Source organism: Mesitornis unicolor, unplaced genomic scaffold (assembly GCF_000695765.1).
Source record: "Mesitornis unicolor isolate BGI_N332 unplaced genomic scaffold, ASM69576v1 Scaffold31860, whole genome shotgun sequence".
Taxonomy (NCBI): Eukaryota; Metazoa; Chordata; class Aves; order Mesitornithiformes; family Mesitornithidae; genus Mesitornis; species Mesitornis unicolor.
Genome location: NW_010158109.1, coordinates 1 through 15,317, shown reverse-complemented (window position 1 = coordinate 15,317; position 15,317 = coordinate 1). Strand labels below are relative to the sequence as shown.

Below are 15,317 nucleotides of genomic sequence, written 5' to 3'. Positions count from 1 at the left end.
TTCTGAGTAAATGTGAAAATACTCTCTGACATCCACACAGGAACTGTAATTACAGCAAAATTCTTATTGATTATATTGCATGGACTCGAGTATTTTACTACGAGATACAAAATGTACATTTCATATTTAGGCTGACCTGTTTTGTCCTCAAAGTAAATGCTATGTTACATGTACTTGGATCAGTGTGCTAAGAATTGACCACAGGACCAAAGAAAGGAAGACTAACCAGAAAAGTCCTATTAACATCAATCACTATTTCTGAACTGATTTAATCTTAATTAATATGAAAGTGTACTAGAACAAAAAATATTTCTTCTCTGAATAACGGAGTATTTAATCTGATATGAAAACTCATGTTCACAGGATACTGATAATGCACAACAGAGGTTTTGGTTGCTTAAGCTTTGAAATAGTGCTAAGAGCAATGCCTGCCTGGGGGCAGGCAATTCTTTTAGACAAGCAGGCTCAGTATGAAACAGCTTCCCACTGCAGACTCCCACTGAAAGTTGATTTAAGTTAACTCACTAAGGGTACAATGAGAAGACCTCAGTTTAGATAGTATAGCACATAAAGTAGTAAGACATTATTTCTGCAGTGCTTGTGAGAAAGCACTGGAAGAGTTTACAGATAAATTTATTCTAAATTATATACTTTATTATTACATTTATGTGTGACAAAATGGTTTATAATCTAATCCAGTTAAAACCTTTCTATATTTTTAATTATCTGACAGAAAAGGTAACATATAAAATTAAACTGAAAAAGTATTGAACCTACTGAGGCATTATTTTACAATTTAAATACATCAGTCAAGTAAACCTTATGAATTTCAGGGAAAGCTAATTATTTTATGAAGCATTAATGGGACTTCTCCAAAAATGCTTTGCAGCATCTCACACATTGCTCGTAAACAGTTTCAAAGTCCTTTTCGTTTCCCTAGAAAAGAACAGAGGAAAAAGAACATAAGCACAGCAATACTGGCTCAAACAAAAAAAATTTTGCAAACTAGTTTCCAGTAATGGCAAATAACAGACACTACGGAAGAATAACACTACAAATACTTTGTGATAGTCTTTGCACATTTCTCCCTAATTTGAACTACCTGCAGCTCAGGAATTTCCACAGCCAAACACCGTGACTTTGTACTCAAAAGTCCTGGATAAACTTTCCTTTACATGCTTCTTTCATTTGCTTTTTGAGCCTTTAAAAGCCTTTTCTTTTTTTTCTTTACATTCACAGTAACATGTCATGTTACACGTCACAGTTTAATGAAGCACTGTGTGGAAAAAAACAAAAATACCTTTTTGTTTTGAACCTGCTTCCCACTAATGCCACCTGATACTCCCTACTTCTTGGGTAATGAATAGCAATTCCTTATTCACCTTTTCCCATTATATCGAGATTTTATAGAACCCTACTGCATCTTCATCCACTTCTCTTTCCTGAACTGAAGTATCTTAACCTAACTGGTTGCTCTTGGCTGATATTATTCAACTTTGACCACGTCTGTGTCTTTACCTTTCCTGATTACATCTTCTTTGCAAGGAGGCTGACCAACCAAGGCTTCACCCAATATTGAACATTGGTGCACAGCATTATTTAAATATAAATAATCATTATAAGCATAAAGACATGTTTTCCTTTCCTATTCCAATAGTTTATATTGTTCTGTTAAATAATTTTTAAAATATATGTTTACACTTGGCTTTGTATAACATCAGACTGTATGTCACGTCAACTGTGGGATCTGGAAAGATTATATACTATACATACACAGTTTTTAATCAAGCCACCCAAAGAATTTCTTACACATACATAGTATGGATCTTCAATGATAAGTTGTTTCTGTGGATCGTAAGTTCCAAGTAGCTCAATTCTGGCCTTGCAGTCTTCAACTTGGTTGCTTTTCCTTTTCAGATCTCTGTAGAAGAGAAAATACAATTTTCCCATTAATTTCTCTTCAGAACCTTTTTGGCATCATCATGAGATGCTCATGATCATTTCTAGAGAAAACAGAAAAATATGCATATGGACTACTTTACAGATTTTAAATAAATTCTCTAGCCTTTTATTATTAAAAAAATATCTAACCATTTCCTTCAAGACTTTTGGCATCCCACTTAATGAACAGGAGAGGGCCAGCTGACTCTGGTACTAAGGCAAAAGGATGTCCCAAATCTTTGTTTTCTGATATGACATGCGCTCCACCACCACCAGGAATCAGGGTGTCCTCCTAGTGCTACAAACAGGCGTTCTCAGGGAAAATGGTTGAACTGGGTGTAAGTTTAAGGTGGAACTTGATTGTAGGAGTAGAAATAACCCTATTGCAGTTGTGATGATTCTTCTGCTCTACAGCTCAAATATAAATTGTTAATATAGAAGTAAGCTTCCGTTTAAGATTTTAAGTGAAAATAGAAGTAAGCCTAGTCACATCTTTGCTTGACACACTGCAATCAAGCCAAGTGTTACATACTCTTCATTCATACGGGCTATGTAAGAGAGGTCATTAAAACACATTCTAGAAAATTAAACAAAATTATACTTATTTCATTTCAGTAGTGCTGCTTCTAAAAGTTTTTATGTGTTACTAAAAGGTTTTTATTTCTTTTTTGTTTCACTGTTGGTTGTGGTATTTTGGGGTTTTTTTGGTTGGTTGGTTGGTTGGTTTGGTTTTGGGTTTGTTTTGGTTTGTTTTTGTTTTGGTGGTGGTGGTTTTTAAACTAACTTTACAAGTAATAACCCTTAAAAGCACTTTGACACTTGTAGCTTATTAAAGCTCAGCCCCTTAACCCCAATCAATATATATGTAATTAAGTAGAAAGTTTGCTAATGATATCCAAACTTTCACACTAAGCAGCTACTTTACTAAATCTTTCTTGAGCATAAATTGTCTCAAAGATGCACTTAATTAGAACATGGCAAACAGTAACAAACAAGATGTCCCCTAGCTACCAACCTTATTATTTCAGAGCTCACTCTATTTCTATTAAAAAAGAAAACCCCATGCTATATTTCATCGCTTCCAAGTTTCTACAGTGTCTTTTAAATTCCATGCTATTAGAAAAACAGATCACTTCAAACAAGACTGTACATCCTCATTCTTAACTATAAAGGCATCAGTTGCATTTCTGTAGCACAATGTGTAATAAATTTCCATGTCCTTAATCTTTGATTGGTATCACACAAATAAACCACTGAATTCTAGCTCATTAAACATAAGTGAAGAATCCATCTATTAAGACATAGTTCATGCACACATGAACAAAAAAACCTCAAAACAAACAAAAAACAAGACAAGTGATTTATGAGACATCACTACAAGTAATCCATATGACTTTGTTCCATTTCTTCATACATTACCTTAGGTTGCTCTCATCCATACAAAGTATATAATCAAAGGTCTGGAAATCCTCTTTAGTAACCTAGAATTAAAAGTATGTGCTTTAGCCTACAAACTGTTTGATTTATAAAAAGAGGAAAGTGTTTTCTAATTTTGTAGTTCTGATTTAATAAGAGAGACAAAGCTGGGAAGAATAAAACTGTGTACCTTCATCAAATATTAAGATAAGAAATTTTAAATATACTCTGCCAAGGTTATCCACTTCTGCAAGTTTTCCACAAAAAAACCCCAAAGTTAGCTATTTTAGCAATACTTTTTTAACATCTCATGCATCAACTTAGAAACATTATTACAAGTGACATTTCTAATGCTTTCCAATTACTAAAACTAAAGCAGCCGTAGAAACCATGCAATAAAAATGTAGACAAATTACTTCCCTGATAGGAAAACAAGAATGTAGGTAACCTTGAAATCAGTTGCAATACTTCCAGTCTAGAAATTTGTCACTACACAGAAAGTATGAAGTCAAATTTAAAGCTCCATTTGTTTTTAAGAGATTGTAACATAAACCCTCATGCTTCACCTTTGAATTATAGTACAGTATATTAGGCCGTGTAAGTTCACAAAAGTTATGATGCGATGTGAAAAAAATGGGATCTATTGTACATCTTCCTACCATCATACCATCTGTTCCTTTTCTTTCCTGTAGCTTACTGACTCCTAAACATGAATTTAACTAAATTCAGAGATCTGAGTTCAGAGTCAGGTAGGCAAGCATTGCAGATAAACCACTACCTTAAGTACTAATGTTATCTCCAGTGGAATAACGATGACTGTAGATTTTTACCAGTATAATTATCTTAGTTTATATTTAAGCCTTAGCTTAGGTTAAAATCTTCCCACACTGTGCCCCACAGAGCACAGTACGCTCGTGTAAGATAGCTGAACTGAGTGCCCGTAATGAGGATGAATAAATGGAATAAAATTTGTAGTGAGTGCACATTAAGACTGCATTTCATGCAGTCCTATGTGTAGTATCACAACAAAGAAACTTGGCAAGTTTGTTCAGTATGGGTTTTTCTGGCAGGCGTCTCTGGGAAAGATGGGCTAGAGAAGCCAGTAAGCAAGTAAACAGACAAAAAGGCAAAACGCATTATCCCGTAGTCAGAGCTTCAACTTGTAAAAATTATTTAGATATTCAACAAAAAGTTTTAGATGGAAAAAGCCTCTACTTAGTTTTTGTGTAAACAGCAAATAGATACTGATTAAGCTCCCATAATAAGGCACAAGAAAAGACATACAGAAATTACCACCAGGATAAAGCCACAAATGAAACATTCCACATAAGGAGAACTGGAGGCGTGAGAGGTGTGAGGGGAGCATTTGAAAAGAAAGGGTTAACGGTGAAAACTAATGCAGACTTGTTTATTTTAACTGTAAAAATATTTGCTGTATTCCTGCAGTGCCTTTGACCTATGAAAATATTTTTGCAGTGGAAATAGCTCTGTTTTCCTGGCAACTCTAAGCAGTACCTCTACAGGCTGGTTCTGGTTGCTCTACACAGCTGAACACTCGCCTCTGTGAAAGTAAGCGGGCATAGATTTCTTTGTAGTACAGACATATGTAAGAATAAAACAAAAAAACCAGTGAAAAGGAAAGACACCTGTCACACTTCCCACACTTTCTGTATACTTGACAGTTATTATCTTATGAATGAGCACTAACACAGATGCAGCCCTAAAAACAAGATTACTGGTTGGCTTGTGCTCTTAAGCCCTACAGTAATAACAGGTACAGAAAACCCTAATTCAGCAAACTCCAGTGAATTGAAGATAATCCTCAAAATTATGAAAACTAGTATTTTGGTGGAAGAAACTGAAGACATAAAAATTTATGTACATTCTGAGAGAACAGAAGCTGGAGAGCTCAAGTAGTCAACTTTGGATGAAACTACAGATAATAATAACTTTACATTAAGAAATGCATATAGCCATTATTGAAGAACATCAATGGAGAAATATCATCATTCCAATTCATTTGTTAATAATTTCTCTTCGTTTACAGAAGGGAAATCTCCTTTTCTCTGTCCAAAAATCAAAGAAATGCAGTATTCCTCAAATTTATCCAGTTGTGAAACATCCTTCCCCTAATCTCAATTTCGTATTTAAGGCAAATGCATAGTCTGAGTCATACAGAAATCAATTTTGGCCTCAGCATGAATAAAAGTGAAACTGATTAATACCTATCTGTTTTGTGCATGAAGACTAAGAGCTTAGAGAATATCAATGGGTGCATAAACATACAGCAACCTACCATCAACTAAAATGTTAATAAACTTTATTTTATATGTAAAAACATACATTTATTTTTATACTTCCCTTTTCATTTAAAGTTCACTTAAACTATCACTGTACATGATGGCATAATGTAAGCAATTTAACATTCTCTCTTACATAAATCATTCTTGAAGCATTTATGTCAGTATTGGATAAAAAAAAGATACAATGCACGACTATCATAGTTATGCACAAAATTACATGAAAAAAAGCATCTTTCACTGGGTGGGTAACAGTTTTCCACAAAAGAGAAGGGGATAATTGCACGAGGTAGTCATCTCATGACAGTATTTCGAAGGCAACAGAAGACAAAGCCCTCCTCTTTACTTCTGCAGCTTCCATATTAAATCTTTCTTAATCCGCTCTGAAACCAGTCATACACAAAATTCTATCCTTGAATTCGTCTGTAATAGTGAAACAAATGGACTTCCACTTCTGCAAAGCTGATCACTCTGAAAAATCCTATTCAACATGGCTGAGTCCCTCTCTTTCCAGAAGTACTATGAGACTGTACCAGGCCCACAGTTTAGAGATCCAGCAGAGACCACTTGACAGCAGTTGGAAAAAAACCCTGGAGTTACATAGTTAACAGCAGTGCAAAATTAACAGTAACCTGCAGTTCAGGGATTTGAAAATTTTCTTTAGAAAAGAAAATGCTTCTACTGGGATGTTTTATACAAATTTTCATCCTATTAGTCTTTCATTGTATTGCCTCATTCGTGTTAGTTTTCTCTCCCTATATATGTAACATTTTAAGCTCTTCTACTTTAAAAATCCCTTCATTTGCCAGAATGTATACACAGATGTCTTCATTAAAGTGTTTTCCTTCCCTCTCTGCCAAAGGACAATATTTAGATTTGTTTCAAGGCAGAAGATCAACTCGTTTTTGATGCTTTGCTTTAGTTCAATTGCTCATAAACCACTCTAGTAATACCCAAGAACAGTTCTCAAGTTTCCAAGGCTTATCTTTTAAGAATACAAACATGTATTCAAACACTGATTACTTTCAGTACTTTTTAGCTTGCATAACGATAAATAAAGCTGCTTGTAAGCACTGATAAATAATAAATCCAGAACTTGTAACAGGAAAAGATCACAACAGACTTTTTCTAGTAATGATTCTAATAGTAAAACACTGAAAGTGTGAAACGATGTTGTGCTCAATCCTGTTTACCTTATTATATAAGAGATTAGCATCAGGAAAGGTCAGCAGAGGGCAACTGGCTAATTGAGGGAATTTGTTTTAACAAGTTAAAAAACTAAACATTTAGTCTTTGAAAGTGAAGAAAGTAAACATGACCTCAGTAAGTTCTACCAAAATTCTGAAGGGAACAGAAATGGAAGATAATAACAAGACCACTTGGTCTTTTTGTCAGTACAAGAACTTGTGGCATAAACTCAACCTATGTAAAGGTCAAGCCCTAAAGGAGTATCTTATATTGAGAGAACCATTAACTGAAGTAAGTTATGTGGATTTATTTGAGTGTCTGACTGATTTAAATAGATGCAGACACATTTATTTCCGATGTCCCTGGAATGCAGCATGGAAATACACATTCTTTAGTTAATGAAAACTGAGATGAGCTTTGGTAAAGCTTAAGAGGATTTCACTAAGTGACAAACCTGTCTTGGACTTACGAATGCTCCATGACTACATTTTCCTCTGAAGTTATCACCAACCATGTTATTAATCTTGGGTTTGAGTGCTTTCATTCTAATCTAGCACTCTGCATATTTTATTTTAAAGATCTTCATGCAGGAACAGCAGCTATTTTTGTGATGAGTAAGCAGGTATTCTTGTTTTTGACCTCCTAATTAAAAATACAATTCCTTGCTTCCCCTCCATTTTTAAAAAGTACTGAACAAATGTTTCAGAAAAATGCCCAAAATACTAAAGATTTGAAGGCAGGATTTTTCTTTAATGCAGAAACTGCTCCAATGCTTCCTAGTTATACTTCCAATGAAGCTTACCATCATGAAACCCGCTAAGCTCAACTAGAAGAGTTAGGCCATTCTGGAGTCCTTTGAAAAACTGCACATAGTATTTATTACTTGATCCTTAACCATGCATTGGTCAAATGACTTCTGGGATTGTAATGGTTAGGGCTGAACAAAGCATGGGTATGAATAGAAAAGAAAATATACTCTCTTCTACCTGCCGTGCTTTATGTGCTGTCTCAATGCCATGATTTCTTAGACAGCTTAAAGCCCTTGCATCTGGGGAGCGCCCCACGTTCCAGTCTGAAACAGCAGCACTGTCTGTCATCCACTGTAACAACAAAACAAATAAATACACATATTTAAAGAAAATTAAAGTACAGTACCTGCCTGGCAATATGATTCATGGTAATGCCATGCTTCTTCATGCAAGTCTGTCCTCGATAGTCAGGAGGGCTTCCTATTTCATAGGTAGATGTCGCTGCACTGTCTATCCTCCACTACAGAAAAACAAATTCATATTTTTATGTTTCCTTACTCACTGCTTATATTTCTAACTGGCTACAAGATAGTTATTTCTCAGACAGGAACAGAAATAAATAGCTTACCTTATTTTCAAGTTTTTCATCAGTTACAAGTTTTCTAAAAACTGCTTCAGCTATTGGAGAACGACAAATGTTTCCTACAGAGACAGGAGATTAAAGTGAAATTTCAGATGATTAAAACAAAAAAATCAGTAACTCTGTGGATTTGTCAGCACAGATCAGATTAAGGATTTTTATTTACTTAGGTAGAATGTGGTTTGCTTATATTATTATAACCCATGAGATTCTGCGAGGGTGGAAGCCCACAGTCCTGGGCCAGGGCAATCTCCAGTATCCATGCAGGCTGGGGGACGAATGGACTGGAGATCAGCCCTGCAGAGACGGACTTGGGGATACTAGTGGGTGAAAAACTGGACATGAGCCAGTAATGTGTTCTTGTTGCCCAGAAACCCAACCAATATATAAAGGGGGCCGTAGTCACAGGGCATGGGTTTACGGTTTTAAACTGAAAGAGGACATGAGATTTTTTTTTTTTTTTTACAAGGGTGGTGAGACACCAGAACAAGTTGCCTAAAGAAGCTGTGGATGACTCATCATTGGAAGTGTTCAAGATCAGGCTGGATTTCAGCATCTAGTGAAAGATGTCTCTGCCCATGGCATGGGGGTTGGACTAGATCTTTGAAGGTCTTCTTCCACCCAAACCATTCTATGATTCTATACCATCTATCACTCTCTTGAAATGCATATTATTATTATAATATGCAAAGATGTAACTTGTTAAAATAAACAGGAGGACCATCATGTAGGCACACTGCTCTTTTCTTCTCCACAAAGAAACTGTGATCACAACCAGGCAAAATTATATAATTTAAATGGCAGCAAATAATCTTTATCTTCAAATCTTCCTACACACTGGCAAATTTCAACTCATTCTTTGCTGCAGAATCATGAATATTTGCCTGAAGTATTTACTATAGTACCTACCTGTTAACAAAAACTTTTGGACAATTTCAAAACACAGCCACCACCACTGTGGAACCAGGGTAGTGAAATGGCTGAACAGCCTGTAGAAGAAATGCTCCTGACCACTGAAATGAAGTCACAGCAGGTCAAAATGAACCCTCATCAAGAGCAGCTTCCAGATACCAATTGGTATCCAGAGACCATCACATCACTAAATGGGCAAAAGAACTGGATAACCATTGAGAAACTGATCTGACCAAAACATCAAGTGAATCCGGATGGCAGTAGATCTTCTTCCAGGAGAAAGCATACTATTGTCTTTGTTTGAACTGGTTTATTCCAAGCAGAAAAACTAAATCAGTCTTGGAAGAAAAATAAAGCAAGGAAAAGTTGGTTGTATTTATAAAGTAACTGAGGAAACAGGTTAGTACTTATTAATTATAGAAATGTTAAAGAATATAGTAAGAAAATAAAAAATAAATCTCACTTCATTTGATGCTTAACTTGCTTACTTAATGTAATTTTAATAGGAACCAGAGGGAACATGGTAACATACAGCATAAGACAGAAAAGAGCCTTCATAATCAAGCAGCCAAATCCTTTGATATTGCAGGCATAGACAGCATCACTTACAAACACATCAAGTTCTCTTTTAAAAAGCATCATGTATCTTAACAGGCTATCCCAAAAATTCCTTTCCTGTGCTAGCCAGAAACCTTCCAATTCCCACTTAATAATCATTCTTGGAAGTCTATGCTCATCTGATCTTAGTTAACATCCCTGTGATGGGTTGACCCTTGAATCCTTCTTGTTGCTCACCAAAGCCCCTCTGTCATTCTCCTCCTCAACTAGACAGGGCAGAGAAAATATAACAAAAGGCTCATGGGTCAAGATAAGGACATGGAGAGGTCACTCACCAATTACCATCACGTGCAAAACAGACTCAACTTGGGGAAAATTAATTTAATTTATACCGATCAAATTAGAGCAGCATACTGAGAAAAAAACCCCTAAGCCTTAAAACACCTTTTCCCTACCACTCCCCTCTTCCCGGACTCTACTTCACTCCCTGTTTCTCTATCTCCTCCCCACAAGCAGTGAAGCAAGACAAATGGGGGTCACAGGCTACTCCTTCCTCCTCAGGGGAAGAACTCCCCACACTTTCACTACTTGAAATAAATGCAGTAAATATCTTTGATGATACCACATCAGATATCATCATGAATGGCACCAGGAATGGCACTGACTGATTAAATATGTTAACTATCACTTCTAGCAATAACTAGAAACTGCAGCTTGAAGCAAACACATAGTTTGTGACTTAAAAATTAATGTCTTCCACAATGACACATTCCAGATATTACCGGAGGTATTAACACTATTACAGAATTGCAATCACCATTCAAATCTATTCTTGGGGACTATGAACAGAATCCCAGAACTGACTTAATAGAAGCTCTTTTCTCCACATGCTTTTCAATATTATTTTCATCCTAATCAACGTTTGCCTGTGCTACTCCTTGTGCCAGTTATCATTCGTCTCATCATTAATGTAAAGCCCTATCTTATCTCACTGACAAATGCAAACTTCAATCCTTGTTTTCCAGTCATTGCCCCTTTCTCACTGTAATTTCTATCAATATCCAGTTTTGTATGTCCTATCTGTCTTTCCAGGCTTTGCTGAGATTCCTCAGAGATGCACAGTATGTCCTACATTATGGATTGACAGCCATAATTTGGGAATAAAGGGGGAAATCTCACAAAAATATTCATAGGGGGATTACCTTCTTCTTTGGACTTGAACTATTATTTCCCTTAAATGTTATCTACACCTTATCTTTGCAACCTATCCTCCTATGATGTTCCTTTCGCCTTTGCTGCATTTCTGACTGAATTGATCATGCTCTTTTTATGTAGAAGATAACAGTATTAAAGTTCTCTGAATCTCTGACTTCTCCCTTAATTTTTTAAATTTCAAGCACTTTAAACTGTAGTTGTAAAATTTTCAATCACAGAAAACTAGTACCCAAGGTACCCAGACAGAGTCTGCCCCTTGAACGAAATCCTACAAACACTGCCAAACGTGATGACTCAATGATAAGACTTAAATTTCAATCACAAAATCAGTACTGGAACTGTCAATCACTTTTACAGTCATGCTTTCTCATTCACCTTCTAGGAACAGGGACTTCACTGACAGCTATCCAAGCCAATGCTTAAACTTTTGAGTTCTTACTCCAGTTTCTGCTTTAATCTTTGACGCATTCCCATACAGAAATGGAAGCACTGCTTCTCTACTGACAGGAAAGACAACTTGAACCCATTTCATTCTTAGGTCCATAGCTCATCTCCAGGTACTGTTGATCTCATAATCTATTTGGTCATATTTTTTTTCCTTATTCAGCTCACTCACTCTTTCAGACCTTCCCCAAATACAAAGAGATGCTTTTCTCTTCCTCATTTGTTCTTCTGCCTGTTACTTTGTAACAAAAGTTTTACTAGTTTTTATCCTCTCATATTGAAAAACCTACTTTTAACTCTACTTAGCTTTCCATGCATAGTCAGTTCATCTAAGTGACTGTAATACTGCTTCCCTGTTAGCATTTGGATCATCCATCGGGTCCCCTTCATAAGGAAGTGTTTAAAAATTACTACTTTGGTCTATTCTGTTCTGTACTCTTCTTCAGGACGTCATCACGACTCCTAGATCTTTCCAGTCTATCTTGTCACAAGCAGCATTCAATCATTTCAATTCAACCTTTGTAAGGAACCATTCAAGGCTCTGATTTTAGTCCAGACTCCCTGGTCTTCCCAGTCACAGTCGATTTCATTGAATATTTACACACTATCTGAAACACTTAAGTATACAGCTACCTAAATGACATGATCTAACTTCCACACATCCCCCACTACCAACACACAGTCGTATTTTTATCAGAAGTTGACTATTAGCATTGTGTGTGTGTGTGTGTGTGTATCTAAGCCAAACTCTATTTTGGCTCAAGAGAACTAAACAGAGATGTCTACAGAAGCACTAGATTTCAAAGCCCCTGCTAGTCAAAGTTTACTTGATTTAATCAATGTCTAGCAATATGACTCACCAGAATTCATGGTAGTCAAACCATCAGCTAATTAGCTGAATGTGCACATTTTTAAAATCTTACCCTGCAGGGAGATTAATTATACTGAGTTACCAATTACCACACCATTATATTTTTCTCAGCAATCTAAAGGTTCCCTAGTAAAAATAAAAGTTTTCAACACGTAAGCATTTACTTGCAACACACTCCTAACATTTTCAAAGCATACATATTAATCTTAATTACAATTCTAAGATCACTTTTACAACCATACTTTCAACGCTCTAGTATTTCTGCATCATTCTGAAACATAAATTAAATAGGGCATTGTATTCTTACAGCTGTCTTATCAATGCTGCACAGAAACAAGGTCTTTTCCTTACATTTATCTGTCTTCTTTATCCAAAAAATGGCTTCAGTTCTTTCTGTCAGCTTGCTAAGAACCCTCATTACAGCCGTTGTTTTCCATGACTTCTTCAATGTCTTATCCAAGCTACTGCTTTCCCATTCTGCAGCTACAAATGGCATTTTGTCCCATTAAGCTATTTGGCTCTATCTAAACACATATAACGGACTGTGACAACCGAACTACGAAACTCAAATCTCTAACTGCAACATAACTTTCTCATGCCCAATACATTAATTGTAATTTTAGAAATTATTTTATGCAGTCTAGATCTCTGATGGCAATACTCGTACTCAGTGGTTCACAACAAGCATCAATTTTCTGAGGACCCAGCCAAAACCACTTTGCTTACTGTTCACTTGTCTTACAACTGTTCCTCTATACATGGAAAAGATCAGCAAGCCAGTGCCTGGTCTAAGATGCCCATGCAGCTTGTTATGTTACAGCGGACAAGTCATCAGAGAGAAAGTGGCTGACTTATGTAACACAGTATTGTATTAAACTCATTTCTGGAGCTCAATCATTAATTGGATGAGCTACACAAGTGTAAAAAGAGCAACCTGCATTTTAGTTCACCGCCTGTGTTAATTATTTCTTTGCCTTAAAAAAAAATTCTTATGAGGTGCCTTTTCTTATACTGTAACTATATACACTCTTGGATGCTTTGTTTATTTCTCAGTGATAAGGAACCTTTATCATTAATTTAGTTATGCACATTAACTTAATTGTATTTTGTTGTGTAATGAATATCTGCTTATCTCATTACAAAGAATACAGTCAATAGATATTTCAGTTAAAGGCTCCTTTCAAAAGAATGTAGAAAGAAAATGTAATTTTTCATGAAGGCTTGCACTTTTGGGGATCACCTCTTACTGAATGTCGCAAATTTCAGAATTGATGTGCTTCACTAATAAGCAAAGAATACTACATATAAATGCAGTTCTAGATATCTGTTTAGTACTCTCTTCAGCAATAATCATAGGTATTACTTCTAATAAAATTTAGGAGGGAAAATCTATTAAGGCATGAGTATCAATCTTCATGATTAACAGAAAAAAATAAGCAAACTTAAAGCAGTAAGAAGAAACAATTTGCCTCAAAACTTAACTGAAGGGGGTCTATATTTGACTAAAAAAAAAAGAAGTGCTTATATTGTCAATTAAATTTTATGTCACATGCCATATATAATTATGGGTATTTTTTTATAACCCAGTAACTTAGAAGAGGAAAGTTAAAAGATATTTACAATATTTGTTTAAAAAAAATCCATCTCATCAACAGCATTTCTGACTTATTCAGTCTTTCCGCAATCTTTATAATTTCACTAAATTTTTACCTAGATACCTAAATTATTACATTATCTTCCACTAATAACAGTTCCTCGGAGAAACTTGTTACAGTGCAAACCACTGTAGGCTTACAGACCCATAGCTAAATATGATTTGTTTTATGAAATTACTATTGCCTTTAGAACATTGTGTTTGGAAAGAAGGATGCACATTAATTAGGTGTTTTTATACAAAAATGTTTGTCTAGGCTGCTGGTTCCCAAACATACAGCAACTGATAATCCCTTCCTAAAGAATGTTTTCCTGAAATTGTTATTAGAGACTGATTTTACTCTACGGTAAACATCAGAACATATTTCACAAAACCAAACTCTTGTTTTGCTATTCAATTAATCTGCATTTCTCCTATTACACCAGAAAAGCAGATAGCAAAAACCCCTAGCATATTAACCAATGGTTTTGTAACCAAACTGGCAACATGCCAGGGATTCACAGGGATCAACTCTTAGCACATAGGTAAGATTATAAGGGCTAGGAAACAGATTAATGTTAAAAACCCTCATATATCCGAGCAAAGAGCCATCTAGCTTGTTATCCCCAAAAGGAAGCAGAAGCAGATGTTTAACCATAGCCATGTAATCCATGCAGTCATCTTAATAATTTGTTGGTTGTGAACATGCAGCAAACCATCTTGCTTATCAGTATTCAATTGTCTTAAGCTTCAGGAAAGCATCCAAGCCCTTCCTGATCTCATTTATGCTTGTTTTCCACAACTTCTCATGACATAAGATTCACGACTTAAACAAACAGAATACCTGAAAAAAAAGTTTCTTAGTTGTTCACTTAAGTAATCCTTAAAAAAAGCCTTATTTTTTTTGCTCCCTTTCACGATGGCCATAATTTCATAGATCATATCATCTGCACCCTTCACCTAAGACCTTTTTCTTACTTAAAGTCCTAACACATTTTCCCTCTTCTTACAGAGACTCTTCCATTAACTCCAGTCGTTCTTGTCACTGTTCTCTCTTATTAAGGTCGGATGCTCAGAGCTGCAAACCGAGGCCCCCCGGCAGTCAGGCAGCCTCAGGATACTTGGCTGGCGGCTTCTCCGTCCCCTCCATACTGTCGAGGAGCTGAGCACCGCGCAGCCCGCTTCAGAGAGCTCTCCCTCTTGAGCAGCGGCCGTTAATTCAGAACTCCCGCTGGACGATGCGCATTTAGGTGCCGCTTCTGCCCACACGTAACCTTCGTGTTATTAATACTGGATTTCACGTGTTATTTTCTACCGATTGGCCCAATCTATCACAAATGTGAAGGAGACGGATACTGCTTTCTGCTTCCCTTCCCGGCCAACACTCCGGCCCTTCCCAGGAAGGAAGACACCCACAGAGCCACCCTCGAGCGGGACGCCTGCGGCTACC

General features: G+C 36.2%; 1 protein-coding gene across 1 annotated transcript; it reads right to left on the bottom strand.

The window, feature by feature from the left end:
• Positions 1-733: 733 nt before the first annotated feature.
• On the bottom strand, positions 734-8,300 carry ACP1 (acid phosphatase 1, soluble; the record flags this gene model as incomplete). The annotated part of the gene is made up of 5 exons (XM_010182655.1): positions 734-936; positions 1,816-1,921; positions 3,361-3,422; positions 8,001-8,114; positions 8,223-8,300. Coding segments are annotated over 5 exons (438 nt in total), but the record flags the coding sequence as incomplete, so codon positions are not given.
• Positions 8,301-15,317: the final 7,017 nt, after the last annotated feature.